The 16750-nt window shown below is 38.7% G+C and overlaps 1 protein-coding gene across 2 annotated transcripts in view; it reads right to left on the bottom strand.

Moving 5' to 3' along the window:
- LOC122993419 (myocyte-specific enhancer factor 2A-like) overlaps nucleotides 1–16750 on the bottom strand; it is a 47078-nt gene that overhangs the window by 8026 nt on the left and 22302 nt on the right. For both annotated transcript variants that reach the window (XM_044367600.1, XM_044367680.1), the window contains 4 exons: nucleotides 11637–11840; nucleotides 2830–2964; nucleotides 2132–2357; nucleotides 1503–1556 (listed from right to left, as the gene is read on the bottom strand). In XM_044367600.1, coding sequence (XP_044223535.1) covers nucleotides 1503–1556; nucleotides 2132–2357; nucleotides 2830–2964; nucleotides 11637–11840 — 619 coding nt within the window. The remainder of the gene's footprint in view (nucleotides 1–1502; nucleotides 1557–2131; nucleotides 2358–2829; nucleotides 2965–11636; nucleotides 11841–16750) is intronic.

Raw genomic sequence — 16750 nt, 5'->3', positions numbered from 1 at the left:
AGTGGACAGGAACGTATATCTGTCAACTTGAGGCAGAGGGTCACTGAGCAGCCAAATCACTACTGCATATGCAGCTTGAGACATATACACTGCAGTGGCTTTTTAGTAATATTTTCATTCATCTTTTTATGTCATTCCACCTATTTTTTAATTTCCTTTAACATCAGCTTAACCACTTCAACTGCATCACTTTTACAAACTTTCTATACATAAAAACTGCTATTAAAATTTATTAGTAATAAATGTTCACATATTTTTTCCTCCATCTGGAGTTGACTTATAGGCTTATAAATATTTTGGAATGATTTCTTTCTGCTTTATGATCTCACCATCAAATTTCTTTAAAGCTCATAGCTTTTAATAAAACAATACACTATGAAACAATAGTATAATAATATGCCTTGAAACATTTTTTTACTTATACACTCATAACTGTCAGGCTTGAAACCAGGACCAGGCCAGTCTATAAGCAGGTTTCCTAACAGTAACAGGCCTTAGTTGTTTCCAATATGGACACTGAACATAACTGTAGACTTGCAGCCACAGACTGAGAGAGAGGAGAGAGAGAGAGAGAGAGGAGATATATATATATATATATAGAGAGAGAGAGAGAGAGGAGGGAGGTTATGGCAGGTAAATCCCCATCAGGGACGATGCTGGGTACAGAGCTTGTATAGTCCAGAGCCTAGGAGCAATGTGGAGTTAGTAGTGAAGAAGCGTGATGTGTGTAGGCAGACAGGATGTTCAAGAGACTGTCAGCTTTCATCCTGTCTGTGTACATCAGCCTGGGCAGGCGAGAGAAGCCTTAAATCTCCACCCAGCCCTACTTTTAAAGGGAATGAGAGGAGAGGAGCTGATGTGATTGCTATTATTGAAGGCAGCTCCAACTCCATGTGCTGGTAGTGTATCCTCCTGTTAGCAATGCATCCAGCACCAGGGTTCACAACAACACACCAGGCTGACCTTGCACAACCATCTGTCTATTACATTATCTATATTTTTTCATGAATAATACACCAAAATTTCTAGATGACAAGATATGAAGGAATCAATAGCTAAGAGGTCAAAGGTCAGATCATTTACTGTGCCAATAGAAAGATCATATGAGGAGAGGTGGTAAAAAGAGTTTTTTAGCCTGTTTTTAGCCACTAGATCAACCATCATTGTTCAGGTCTGGATCTAATCTGAACCAGAGATGAACAATTTAATATAGCTGTCAAAAATTATAGATTAAATTAATTAATCTCTCTCTTAATAATCATGTTATTTTGGAGGATTGTTGATCCACAATAAGTTAAACTGCGTACAGAAGTACGTTTGGCTCAGGAGTAAAGTTTTGGTCTTTAGACCAGGAGTGTTGGGGTTGACCTCCTGTGTTTCTACACTATGATAAAAGCGGCAGACAGATGCATTAGTGTGCATGACATAAATCATGTGACATCATTTCTAGTGTGTGTACATGTGTCAGTGTGTGTTTGTAATGACTCCTGAGAGATACATACCAACTGTTCCAGATCCATTTTGCAGAGCAAGATCAGAACCTCCCTGCAGGCCACCTGAGGATAAATACACACACACATTTCTTTTTTCGCAAGTTTGTGTTCTGTAATCATTTCCTCATCTCTATCGTCATGCATGGTTGCTGCTTTATCGCTCCACATGGACTAAAAATAATCTGCTATCATTCAGTACATGGAAGAATATTCACAGAGAAAGCAAAAAAACAGACACTAAACAGTGAAGTGTCTGATTAGAATAGGAGGTTGGTGATTTTAAAATTGCATTTGCTTGTCAGAGACTTTATTCGTATCCAGAGTGCATATTTAGCATGTCTGACTTTTCTCCCCATCTTTGGACTATAAATATTACAGCCCAAATGTCCTACAGATCTTTTGGTTCTCCTATAATTTGAAGTCTGATCAAGTCAAACATCTTACACGGTATCTTAAAAGCAGAACTTTGATTTTAGATACACAAAGTATTGTGTTTCCTATGAGCAAGTTCAATTTGTTCAGCACTCAGTTTGACAATTTTGTTTAGTTAACAAAAAGCAAGAGAAATATCTTATTACATGTCCCGACACTGGAATATTAATCATGTCTGATTGACACACACACAAACACATACAGACCTGTGTTTCCAGTGCTGGGAGATCTTTGTGGAGAGTTTATGTTTCTGTGGAGGTGTGTGTGAGGAGAGGAGAGGATCCCACTGTCAGCCAGAGCTGCTGTGGCTGCAGCCAGAGCCTGGGAGGTCGCACCTCCTCCTCCTCCTCCTCCTCCTCCTCCTGCACCGGGGCTGTATGCCATGCTGCCAGGAGCTACGTGCATAAAGTTCTGATGTGGAAGGCCTGTGGACTAGAGGGAGTGGAAGACAAAAGCACATCAATATGAGCGCTTGGATCAATACCAGAATCAGCAACGCTCTGGTTTTTGATCTTTTATTTTGTCTCCAGCTTTATTTCTGTTTGTTTGAGCAGTTACTAACCAAAGAGGTCAAATTTATGATAACCGACTGACTGACTGATTTGAATGTGAACTTTTGCTCCTACTTGTGCCGAAGGAACAAAAAGAGATGGATGAAAAAATCCCATCAAAACCAATAAAGATTCAGAGCCAGTACATATATATATATAATTAATCAAGGCTTTGTTCTGTGTCAGTTGAGTTGCTCAGTGGTGGTGTGATGTGTGTAAGTGTATTAGTGTAAAACATAATGAAGCTGACATTTTGAAGACAATCAAGCTCAGTCATCGTTCATGGATAAATAAAAGATGAAAAGAGAGAGCAAATGAAAAAAGGGAAGACATTTAACTACAATGCAACTTACAATTTTATGACTCCTCATCATATGGTCAAACTCCTCATTAATCTTTTTGTATTTCTCCTCGGTATTGGGGGTGAGGACGTAGGAGGAATCAGCGTCTGGGCTGTCGCAGCCTCTGTGCTCCTTCTTGTTCAGGGCCTGTGGATGAAATAACCACAAGGAGGAGGCATTAAGTTTAGAGAGATTGATTAAAAAGCACTGGTAAAAAGTAGAAATTGAAACAACATAAATAGTCTTGTAGTGGGCTGTAGATGACATTAATTACAAAGCCACATTTTCCCAGAGAGAGCGCTAAACTGACTACAGAGAGCACAGATCCAACAAAAATTTGTTTTGTTTTCTGTAAAGCATGTTATAAATCACAATACATGAGTTACAATACAGTAGAGCACATTTAGTACAGCTTTGACACATCAGTCAAGTGTATTTTCACTTTTCACGGCTTTGTTACAAAGTAAAGCAGACAGATATGCAGCTAAAAACAGAATAGAACGAGGACTTCACAAAGAGTCAAGCTGAGACTTCACAGTTTGAATTTGAAACGCACTAATAATAATTCATTAGTACCAGATAATAACATTTGTCCATGTCAAAGGCTGAGGTACTGCAGAACACAGGATGTGCATGGCTCTGGTTGCTCCCGATCTAATATGTGGCTGAAGAGCAGGAAGGATTATCAACCATTGACAAGACTAGAAACCACATCTGATTCTCAAGAGGTTAAAAACATATATATACTTCCTTCACACTGAGGTTTTCTGGAGGCCTGTAAATGACACCCGAGTTCTTTGTTGTGATTCTCAAACCAGTATGGATGTCACTCTGCCTTAAATGTCTTACTCACTTTACAACATTAAAAACGTTAAAAGAGAGAGTGAATATCGGACTTACATTCATCTGAACACAAACCGGACTGTTGCTCCGGATCTGCTTGATGTGTTTGCTAACAAGTTCCCTCCCTGCTCTTCCTGCTTAATCGATTCAGCTAAAGAACCACACAATCAGTATGATACTGGATAAGGAGAAACGTTCTTGAGCAAGACATTGAACCACTTACCTTATCGTTCTATATACATTTGTTGTGCACTTTGAGAAATTAAATCATGTTTTTCATGTGAAGAGACCGAATAATTTCACACCTGTTTTAGTCAAATTACTATTCTTACTATTCTTGAGTGATAATTTGTTTGCCTAAATAATTTTTGAAGAGCGTGACAGACAAAAAGCTGGTCTGAGAAGTACACACATTAACAGCAGTGTTCTTCTAGAGAGATGCTGCCCCACATCTTGCACTAACTCATCTATATTCACACCAGCCTTTTAAACATAATGGATTGAAGTAAGCAGATATTTTATAGCTAGCCTGAAACAATGCTGGGTTTGGTTGGGTGTTTATTGTGGTGCAGGGTGCATAGACAGGGAAATAAAAGGCAGAGAGCTGGTTGGTAATGTATCCCTAAGCACCACAGAGAATAAGCCGTCAAATGAGATTCATTAGCACAAACTCCTCTGTCTGTAGAGGATCATGTTACTGTCAGCAGTACAGCTCTGCAGCTCTGCAGAAAAGCAGTCCTAGTAAAGAAAATGCTGCTTTGAAGAAGGAAAGAAAGCCGGAACGTAACCATTCAGCGTGGGACTGTGAGCCTCAAGCTAAACACAACAGATCTTACTACCACTGACTCACAGAGTGTGTTGGAATTTTGACATCCAGGAATTGAGACAAAAAATAGACAAACTGAAACCATGTCAGTGTGCCAAGTCTATATCTTGAGTCTAGATGAGGTATGTTTAACATTACAAAAAGATCCAACTAATCACCTGCAGTTTTAATAAGTAAATATACGTATATGTGTAATAAAAGGTTTAATACAAGATTTTTTGGCCTGGCCTCACTTAGTTTTAGGATTAGGTTTACAGTACTTTAAGATTAGGGTAACGTTTGTGGTTATGCCTGTTGTTGAGACATTTCAGTCTGGATAAAAGTCGTCAGCCGATCAACTTTTCGCTCCATAGAGTCATGCTGCTAGCATGGATAAGAACCAATTTGTCATAAAACATAATGGTTCACTTCAAACATTCAAATTCAAAATGTCTAATATATCATATTATCTTTTTAATATATGTACGTACGGTTCAGAAAGATTAGGTTGAGATAAATGGTTTAGAAAATTGATGGATGTTAATTTACAACACCTGGACCTTGGTAGTAAAAAAATCAAATCATACCAACATCATGCAAGCCTGGACTATGACATCACTTCTCTGGTATCCATCATCTCATCTCTGCTCCTCATTACATTACACATCATAGCGTGAAAAGGACGGACTGACAGACCGACGCAGCAGCCAGCTGACTGTCTGTCCACCACATGTCCTCTGCATTCCCAGACACTTGTACTTATTAGAAGCTTTAAACACACACTCGCAAGTCTATTTTCACCACAGGCCTAAAAGTCCTCTTTACTGTAACAACTGGTGACCACTTAAGAAGTCACACGCTCAATTCTCACTCAATTCAATGGCTGCTCATTTCAACACTCCAGTAAACGTCATGCCACCTAGTTTGAAATTCCAAAGGATGCACGCGCTGTTTCCTTAAACCTGTCAGCCTGCTTGTTTTTTGGACAATTATGCCAATTTGTCCAATTATGAATGGGTACATCATGGTACGTTATGTGAGTAACCATGTAGCAGCGCCAACAATTATTTTTTATTAGTCAAAATAACAGGTGGGACATGCAGTTATCCACCAGTGTTTTCAAAATTCTATAAATTATAGAAAATATGGCAAACTCTGAGAAAATTACATTCTGACACACACCAGCAAACTAGTAAAAAAAGACTCCTACATTTCCTATGTAGTGAGAAGTAGAGTGAATCACACAGTTGTGTAAGTCGCATGTTTACGACATTCTTGCAGAACTCCTGCAAAAACTTCGGCTCTATTAGCAGAATATTATTCGGGAAAAAAATCACTCATATCATTTGGGGGTAGAAACGCTAGAGTTTGGTGTTCTAATTTACCAAGTTATGCTATAGTCAAGTATTGCAGTATCAAGTATCTGTTTTATCACAATGAGCTTACTGCAGGGGAGTATGGTGATATATAACCTGCTGCAGAGATACCGCATAAAAGTCTGCTAACACTACTATGTGTCTGTGTAAACAAGGAGCATTGTTGAGCTGTTTAAATATTCATCTCTGCTTTCAAGTGGCACAATTTATGTCTGTCATATGAAAATAAACACAGGCATAGAGCCTGGACTCATATTAGGTTTAAATGACGATGCCAATGTCCATTCTGCTTCCAACTTCTACATCTATGGCAGAAAAAACGATGCGGGACTGATCGCAAACTTGCTGTCTGATTGCAATCATAATCTGCAAAATACATCATAGTGAACGCACGTATATGCAAGCCCTGCAAGTGCATCGTAAATATCAGAGTAAGCTGACACAACTCCAAATACAGCGTTCCAGCAAGATTTCCAGCATATAATGACTCAGCAATCATTATTAATGATGTGGGGAGAAATGAGCTAAACTATGGCAGATGGAAAGTGCTTCGTTGCTCACTGTCAGGAGTTTGTTACTCTACAATCATTCTCTGATTCAGGTGTGAACTCTGCTTGACCTTATGAACGCAGGGGAGGGAGGGAGGACAGCTGTTACCAATCATGTGCGATCGCTCCAGTTTCTTTAAATGTTTCACACCATCATCAGGTAGCTTTAATATTTATCTTCTATTTCAGCTCTTCAGACCAAGGGATTTGTTAGAAAGCGCACTCCCTTACTGATATAGTCATACTGAGATAGTTTGAGGGCAGAGCGGGACACAGAGTGGAGGGTCTAGTGGGATTTGATCCAAGGCCCACAGGGCTATAAGTGGCTCCACAGATGCTGGTTTAAACCACTACATCATGTCTGGGCACCGACAACTATCTTAAAATGTCTGTTAGAGGATCTGAGAGTGTGTGCCTCCTTATCATCTCAAATGTCAAAGTCGGCTTTAGTGGATCTCCAAAGGCATCTGGATCATTGCCACCATGAGGCATGAGCTGCAACGTTAAGCATCTTAACATGTGAGGGTGATGTCTTGTTGCTGTTGGGGCTGAATCAAAGATAAAATAAGGCGACCTCCTTCCCCGGAGTGAGTCTTTTCCAGTTGGGTGGTGGCCCTATAGGCTAAGAATAGGGCGGGCACGGGAGGGGTTGAGATGTGATTTGACACATCTCTGGCAGAGATGAGCTCAGCACACACACACTTTCAAAGGCCAGTTCAGACACAGTTTCCACAAATCGTTTCATTTTTTTTAAGAGGCATCCGATCATACATGACTAAACCAAATCAACCGTTGTGCCGTATGCCACAGTGTCAGGTTTCACTGTATTGTAGTTTTCACTCATCTCTGGGCTCTGCAGGCTGAAATGACTGCACTGCATATCTTGGACGGCTGCTCTGTTGTTGTTGAAACTCAACTCGGCTGCACACAAACCTGTCTCATTATTATGACAAAAGTAATCTGTCAGTTAGATTAGCTGACCAGTCAGGACTTTGTAGTTGTTTTAGCTGGCAGACTCATGCAGCTATCATAGTTTTTTTTTTTAAAGCCTATCTGGCTTCCACCTCAATCAGGTTGACATTAAAATGTTATCTTGTCCATATGGAGATGGATCTGTAGTGTTTTTCAAAACGCTGTTATTGCTTAAAAATCATTTTTGGTGTTTTGACTTGTGTTCATATTTGGTCAATAATTAATTACCAAAAAGAAGAAATTTAAAACTTTTTTAAATTGAATTGATTTTATGACAGCACCCCGTACATTAGTGTTCTCCAGGGGGTGTAGACTTCTACTGCTGACTGAAAATGATATCGATAGTTAAACAGCTCGGAGGCCAACATTATTAGCATTTGCTCAGCCCCATATCTACAATTTGAATGCTTACTCCATGACTCTGTACGTCACTCTGTGCTGTGATATGAATCTCAGGGTAAAGTACTGAGTGCTGAGGTTACAGGAATATTTGTTGCAAGACCTCCGTCTATCTATAATGCAAGACGAGCAAAACTCTATATGTGTGGTAGCTGCTGATGAATTAGCGGGTGTTAAACATGAAGGAAAAGTAAAGTCTAGTGGAAATGAGTGTTAACGGTGGCAAGCTAAGCTACACTTTATAAAACAGTGTAAAAATGGCACCTTTTGTGGGGGGTTATATATATATATATGTATTTCTTGGTTGCTACCATACAGACATGAGAGTGATAACAGCCATCCTCTCATCTAACTCTCCGCAAAAAAGCACATAAGGGTATTTCCCAAAATGTTGGACTATTCCTTTGAAACCCTAATGATTAACAGCTAACACTATGTGGGCTTGTTGACAAAGGGGAAAATAAATCTAGTATCATTGTTCTAAAGCTACACAGCATGACGTTATCCAGTCAGTAGTGCAACAGGGCAGTTGACAGCATGTCTACTGGCATCGACGGCTCTCAGATGTCAGTCAATTGCTGCCAGGGAAAACACCCACCCAGGGGACTGAAAGTGAAAAACTGCACAATAGCTGTAGTATCATTGTGGTTTATATTTCCTTACACAGAAAAGTAAGAAGAATTCTAATTTTAGTTAGACTTACTTAAACAGCCCACTGCCAAACACAGCAAAAAGACACAGAGTATACTGGGTGAAGTAATCTTCATGTTCAGACAGCCTGCGTGTGACGAAGAAACTTGTGAGCTGTTTGTGCCAAAGAGATAATCATCAGCAAACATCATGTTCCATCAAACAAAGACAATGACTCCTAAGAAGCTTTCTGCCGTTCTCTCCCGACATGGGAAGTCTGTTGCAGCCAGCAGGGTATTACTTTACACATAGTCAAATATTATGTCTAAATGTTGCAAATGGGCTGACCGATATGTAAAAGAGAAGGCTTTACTCCAGGCTTTGTTTTAACCAGCTTGTCTGTCGGCATGACATTTGCGGGAAAAAAAACAAATAAGGCCTAAAAGCAGGCAAATCAAGCCTGGCTAATGGCTTGCAGAGCTGACACAGGTGTCTGTTTGTGGTTTATGGCAGGAGAATACACATGATTATGCTATTTAGAATCATAATGGGCAATACTGATGATGCATATACTGTAACAACCACTACTATCACTACATCTGAGAAGATGTTGTGGTATTTAGAGAGACTTTACTGTTTAGCATGAATGTTCCTCTTTATCTCTATGCTTGTATTGGCTTCAGGTTTTACTTTTTTTTTCTTGTCGGTCCTGTAACAGTGTAATTCCCCCCTTGAGAAACAATGTTAAGTTTACTTGTGGAGGTCAGACTATAATTCTTACTCTTAAGATAGATGACACTGAGTGAAGAAAGAAAGCAGCTGGAAAACATGCCAGAACTCTCCTGAAACAAACTTGAACACTGACGCTGCTCTCTGTAACAGGGAGGGGGAAGAGGTATTTTGAAAATAAACACAGGGTAAGTTTGGGAAGTTTAGCTTCCTTTATACTCGATAGTTTGCAGTTGCTACAGCACTGTTGGCTGTCTGTGTGTGCAGTGGGGTGGGTTCGAAGCAGTAAATTCAGCTCTCAGCAAGACAAACACGCATTAGAGGCTTACATAAACAGCCAGAACGTGAGTCACGATGACCATTCATTTTTAATGGCAGCAGCAATGAGTACGTGCTATGGGAGACAGGACAGAGCTGCTCAGGGACCATGATGCAACACCCCTGGCTTCACCACACTGATGATGCTGTAGGACTCAACAGAACGGGTGGACAGCTGAAACTGACTCAAACAAAAACACAAAATATTGTCTTATGATGTTTAGCAAACCACAAGGTGCCACAATTAGGTCACCTTTTGTCTCTCTGAATAGAAAATTATCACCAAAAACATCTGTCTCAAATATGACTGGTACAGTGTGTGTTAATGCTTTATAAACAGTTTCATATATGATTTGTATTATCTAAAGTTGAAAGATCAAGTAGCTGCTACAAAGTTTTTTGCTATTGCCTGCAAATTCATGAAGAGAATATTAGTGAAGTCCATTTTGTATGAGCTGTGCTAAATCTCACCATGAGTAAACAAAACAAGACACTGACGAGGCAGAAATGTTCCGCTGTTATGTTGAAGTGTATGTCTTTCCACCCACTCAACAAACATATCTGGCATGTTTAGATATTAAAATGAACAAACCATCATCATTAAAGCTGCTACACATTTACACTTTCATTTTTTTCTCTCTTTTTGCAACAATGCCGATTGCTAAAATTAACTCAACCCACTTTAACTATACCAAAGTGTAAGCATGTATACCGGAAACAGCTACTTACTAGAGAACCATGATTGTTGTACCAAACCTTGTCACATTTTGGGTACAGTAAGTTAACCACCTTGCCAAATTCAGTAATTCTTAAAACACCAAGAAATCCATATTCGTATTGTGCCTAATCCATTTTGATTTCTTTATATTCTGTTTTTCACTGCTTTGGATGTTCTAATTTTAATATTTAGTTATAATTAGTTAATTGTTTTATTGTTTTTATTTTATTTTGTGATGGGCCTCAATCTTGCCTCAGGGGCCAGTAAGGTTTTATCAAACTGAAGTCCTGACAGTCTCTTAAAAATGCTATTGTTCTTGTGCTATTGCTGTCAGTCAGCATTCGATTACCCAATTGCCTCAGTTGCTACATGACCAGTATCACGTACTGTATATTGATCCTTGTGCAAGTGCACTCCTCTAATTTTCACTGTCAACAGTGAACACATCTTTCCTACAGGATGTGCTAATTTCAAGCCATAATGGAAAACAGCCGCATCCCTGTTAATCACTCCAGCCTCGACTACATTACAGCTGGTCCTGACTGACAGTGATACAGGTACTGGTGGTTTTCAGTTGCATTTGTGTTGTAAATCAAGTTTAATATTATTGTGTTTCCACTGGTGAAGCAGAACATCTGATATGTGTTTAATATTTCATATATTCTATTGTAAACAAAAAAGAAAATAAGACAGTATTGCAGGCAGCAACCGCAACTGAAGTTCTTCTGAATCCTCTGCTGTTACTCTTTCTAGGAATTAATCTGTCTAAAACACGAACTGCAGTCATTTCCTTCCTCAATCCTCTAAATGGATGCTCACAGCCTAAGAGCCTTCAAAACAAATACTGCAGGATTTTCAACCATGATGAGAAAGTGAAGAATATGAGTGTGAATCCTCCATAATATGGATTACATTGTCAAGATCTCTCTCACTCCCGTTCCTTCTGGCTGATTATTTCCTCTGATGCATTGTCTACTTTTCCCCCTTCTCCCTTACATTTTTTTAAATGTTTTTTTCTTTCTTTTCTGCTAAGTCTGTCCATGGATTAAAATGAGGCTCACTTAGTAATTCACCAGGCGTGAATGCAATCTTTTGAACTTTGATCAAATGACAAAATGACAAAAATGACAAAAACTATCAAATATTATATCTTTTCTATTTTATCTATATATCTTTCCCATTGATGCAAAACAGGCAGTTGGATGTAATGCATATTTGCATTTAGCTGGCACTCACAACCCTATTTACACCAAGTGCAACTGTAGAATAAGCTCCAATGGACGACCCACCGAAAGTAAGAAGCTGAAAGAAGTTCATGTTTTCTCTACACAAACAGGCTCTTACATAAGACTGTACTGATGACCTTATTTGGTCAGGTCAAAGCTCTCTAATGACAATGGTAGCGCTGACATTATGGCATGACAGAGACTAGTATTTTTCTCCACGCGACAAAATCAAACCTATTTGACACTGCCACTCACCTCCACAATGTCAGAGTTGGTTCTGCTCTCGTGTGGTTCATTGTACTCAGTGTATTTCAGTAGGACTTTGTCCATGTCGGTGCTGGCATACTGAAACAGCTTGTTGGAGCTGTTGAAGATGATGAGGGCGATTTCACAGTCACACAGAACACTCAACTCATAGGCCTTCTTCATCAGACCAAACTTCCTCTTCATGAAAGTCACCTGGAAAGACAGAAACCAAGGATCAGTCTAGTTTACTTCAACTATCCACTCCGGTCCACTCATATCAATGGATGAGAGAAGAACAATGAGGAGAGCTTGACTACAGAAAACTGGGAACTATCACACAACTCAGTCCCTGTTCAGACAAACAAGCGGCAGGGAGAACAAAATGGATGAGGCTCATTCTTTCTTCTTTAGATTTGCCAGTGTTCTGGTTTTACAAAATACCTTTGGCAGTGCGAAAGCTCTATAGTTAAACACCTAATTGCATTTTTAAATTAATTCCAAATTGTGATAGAAAAATCTGTTGCTCATTAGCATATTATTCCAATTTTTCTCTTCATTTTTTATTACTTAAAGCATAATCTGAGCTGGATGCCAAGGGGGTTTACACAAAATCCTCCCCAATTCAACAAAAAATATTTGCTGTAAACTGAGGTGAGGAGTTTCTTCTTTCATCATTACAGCTGCTGATTGTACCCTGAACTACTGACACGGCACATGTCAGTATGAGCCACTGACACAAGATCACTGAAATACACAAAGTCAGTAGCCTAGAGAGATAATAGATGATGACTAAAAATGTGTTTCAGTCACACAGGGAAGGAAAAGGGAGGAGAGGAGGCATTGAGGCAGGTTCCTGTGGGGTAACTTCCCAAAAGAGTGTGGCAATACGCTGGAAATTTGCTTCAACTGGAATTCCACTGATTGAGTGGACGGGAAATGTGTGTGGGGAAAACAGTAAAGTAATGTTTTCCACTTCCTTAAAGACACATATTATGCAAAATGCACTTTTTCATGTATTTTCAACATGAATATGTGTTAACGCTGTGTCTAGAGACCCCAAACTATGAGAAAAGACCATCCTCTCTCTTTTTCTCCTGCTCCATCTTTCAGTAAATGTGTGTGGGCAAAACGGTAAGGTAAGTTATGTTTTTCACTCCCTTAATGATTACAATGAAGGTGTTCAGCCTTTATAGTAATCATATTCCCTGAAAGTACATATACTGTTAGCAACTGCCCTGCAGATATAATACTAAAAAACTAAATTAATCCTAAAATCAATTTTTTGGAGTGGACCATTTACAGCTCACAGTAAACTCACACACAACCCACATATCACATGTTGATCATATTCTCTCATCCCTTTTTTGGTGTGTAGTTAACTCCCCGCAGTGAGTCATCTGTATTCATGTGGCTACATCTTCCTTCCATTGCTTCTGGGATCCTGACTCTTTCATCACGTATCTAGAAGCTTCCTTTGACTCTCACATTGTTGTATGCCTACAAAGATCTCCAGCAATCTGGAATATCAGGTGTATTTCTTGTAGTCCTGCTTCATGTTTTTACATTTCCACACATTCACAGTTACTGTAGCTCTGCAGCTCAACCACTGTCCTACTGTTGGCTGCCTAGCAGTTTCTTATTCTTCTGACTTATTCACTGTTACCAACGTGAAATGTAATTGTAATAGGGATGATAACTGCTTCTAAAAACAGTCCAGCAGGGCACAGTAATTTGCATTTTGAGTAGATATATATTCTGTCCGCAGTTGATTGACAAATGTTTTTCCATTCTCAGTGTTTCCAAAGGTTTGAGTTGGTGTCCTGCCAAATCTTGCATTTCACTGAGGGAAGTCTAAATTGCCCTATAAACACCAGTTGGAAGAGGGGTTGGGAAAAGCTGGAATCTCCTCATCAGTCTGAACAGTGGTGTTTTAAGCAACCCTGACTGTATTTTAGAAGAAAAACACCACTACTCTCCCATATTTTTCAGTTCTTCCACTTAATTGCTCCTAAAATGAAAAAAAATGAAATAACAAAAAAAAATCCTCTACACCTTGGTGCTGTACATCTCATTATTTTACATGGCACCTCCCCACTATCACTTTGGCCTCAGTAGAAGTCAGATGACAGATTTATCATTGTTGTCCAATAAAAAGCATTTATCTTTGGTGGAGGATCAGACAATTCTTCTACATTGTAGACTAAAAAAACTCAAAAATGATCTTGAATTTTCTAAAGAATTTAAAAAAAAAAAAAAAGCATTGATTGTTCTGTGATAGCTATTCAATGAATTGATAATCAGTTACTACCTCGGTCATTGTTGGTGACCGTATCCACCGTTCCTGCGTAGGATTCAAAATGCCTCCCTACACACAACTAAGGGTGTGGGTTTAGTTTTAACTTTGGACATTTTTTGTTGGACGGCCGAAATAATTATGTATGTGTTCTTGCTCTCTATCACTCTTTTCTCTTTTATAGGCGCATGTGCACACACACATACACACATAAAGAGCCTGACTCTGCAAAATGTTTACTTTACTGAATATGCATTTGCTGACTTGCCTTAAACTGGACTTGTATCATGATTTTTTCTCTGATTCTTACATTTTATTTTATTGATAGACTACTTATAACTATGAAAACAGATCATAGACTGTCATAATAAATGTTACAATAAAATAAATGTATAGAAGCTTGTAGCTAATGTGCTGCTCTGTAACTCGCTGCTGAGAGGTTTTCAAACCTCACCTGAGATTCTGTCCTTCTTTCAGTTTGTGGATTTGGGCGACACAACTCAAGAGTCTCATGACAGAGCAACAGTGATGCTCAAACCTTTAAACCATCTCAAAAACTTCTATTTGTAGTATTTTTCATTTAACTCCTGAACTTATGGCTAGATCTTTCACTATTACATCAGCGCTCACCTGAGAGGCTGCAGATCACCTGTCTGTGTGTCTCTGTGCTGCTCAGGCTGCTGCTGACAGGATTTTCTGTCTTCATGACACATACACAATAATAACTCTGCTCTTGATCCACTCATGGAAAAGGGAGAGATGGCATTAAAAAGTAAATATTTCTCCCACTAATTTCAAAGATGAAATGTTTGGATTGATTACAGAACATTTTATTAACTAAGCTCAGCTGTTACTGACACTTTGGTTCTTCTTTAAAAAGGACCAGATGTCTTAATTTGCTTTTGGAAGGAATTCTCACCAACAGTAATAAAGTTATTTAATTAAATAGCATGTCTGAGCATCAATCGCAAATTAGCTACAACACCTAACGCCTGAAATTAAATATAATATCAAATGATGTTAGTTTTCCAGTGAAGTCATTTCAATTCTGTGACATTTGGAACATTTAAATTATAAATACTAACCGCTTCAGATTCTCCAGCTTACTGACTCCACTGCTGCTGCTGCTAGTCAACAATGCGTACAGCTTGAAATTGAGGGTTGCCAGATAATTAGGTCAAATATATCCCATATCCTGCTCTTTCACTCTTTATCATAATAGTGCACTTATGTGCAGAAAACACACAAACCTGGCAACTCTGCAGAGATCTTACTGTTAACATTATGTGGAGTTAAAGCAGCTAGATTGTTTGAGAGTGAAAATATTGGTAAATGGGAAAATTCAGCAACACCTACCGTCCCTACCCAAATACACGCCAATTCACACAAGTGATTCACCTGAAATGATCATGCATGCAATCCAGTGTTATTGTTTTTCTTGCTGATATCAGGCTCACTGTTTACTGTTCACTCTCCAAATGCCATATCAGAGCTGTTGTAAGTTACTGCTAATGCAAACCAAACATCTCTTTATAGTTCTACTCAGGGCTTAATAATTAATCGAAATTTTATTGAAGTCGCAATATGACCTATTGCAATTTTCAAATCACAGGACGTACAATATTTGTTAAAGGAGAAATGTGTGTCAAAATCTAATTTTAAATTAAATATTGTCTTGCTGCAGAGATGTCCTTGCCTACACATCATATTATACAGACTTAAGAAAACATCTTTGTTTGGTATGTTTGTGGTATGTTTTTCAGTGAAAATGAGAATAATGATGTAAAAATTATCATCTAATATCGAAAATCATTGCACTTGCCATATTAATCAAAATAATTGCAATTATATATTTTTTCAAAATCATTCAGCCCTACTACTAGATCACATTAAAAACATTAAATTCCTGGGGAGTTGACATGTTTGAAAAACATGGTTTTCATTGGAGAGCGACAATATACAGAATGTAAAATGTAGGCTATATAAGCCAAAGTATTTCAGATGTTGGGTTAAATGTGTAGAACATGGTGACGTACAGCCTCTCCCTATTTGGAGGCTTTTACCCAGAGAACCATTATATGCATGAAAGCACTGTGGCTTTTTATATTTTATAGCACAGAAAGCCAGAGAGGGAAACATAAGATCCGTTAACAAGTCATTTAGTGTCTTATTTATCATAAAACTATATTTTACTTAAAGCATTTTAACATTTTACTGGTGGGGGTGATATGATGTCACTTGCTTGCAGTGGAATTTATTTTTTTTCAGAAATGTCGGAGCGAAGATGTTCCTGTAACACCACACGTTCCAGCAAGGGAGGAAAGGCTGCATCAGATTACCAACCAAGTTCATGTTTTGCAGTAAATGCTGCATCTCATTATCAAGATGAGATGAAAGTGGTGGGTTGCAGTTTTCACAGTTCATGTTAGTTGGCAAAGGGTTTTTTTTACATTTGCCATTTACATGATGTGTATCATTATATTCATTATTTCTTGTGTATGACTTGCAAATAGGTTTCTGTGCAAAGAGATAACAAAGAACTACTTGTACCCCTTTGAGAATATATGTCTGCTAATAGCTGGGGCATCGCTGGTACATCTACACTATTGTCAATACTATATATTCTACACAGCGTGTAACAGTGTGATCGTTTGAAAAAGGGGAACAGAAGTTAAAACACTTGATGCACTTGACAAACAAAGTGAGAACGCAAACCAACCTCTCAAAATAGAGTACATGAACCTAAATATACAGCTGGCTCCAGTGATAGTGCACACCCGACAGCCGAGGTAGTGTCTATCTAAAAATGCTTCAGCCAAGACAACCAAAC

Source organism: Thunnus albacares, chromosome 1, assembly GCF_914725855.1.
Source record: "Thunnus albacares chromosome 1, fThuAlb1.1, whole genome shotgun sequence".
In the NCBI taxonomy this organism is placed as follows: domain Eukaryota; kingdom Metazoa; phylum Chordata; class Actinopteri; order Scombriformes; family Scombridae; genus Thunnus; species Thunnus albacares.
Note: the sequence above shows the minus strand (reverse complement) of the source record. Positions and strands in the feature narration are given on the sequence as shown.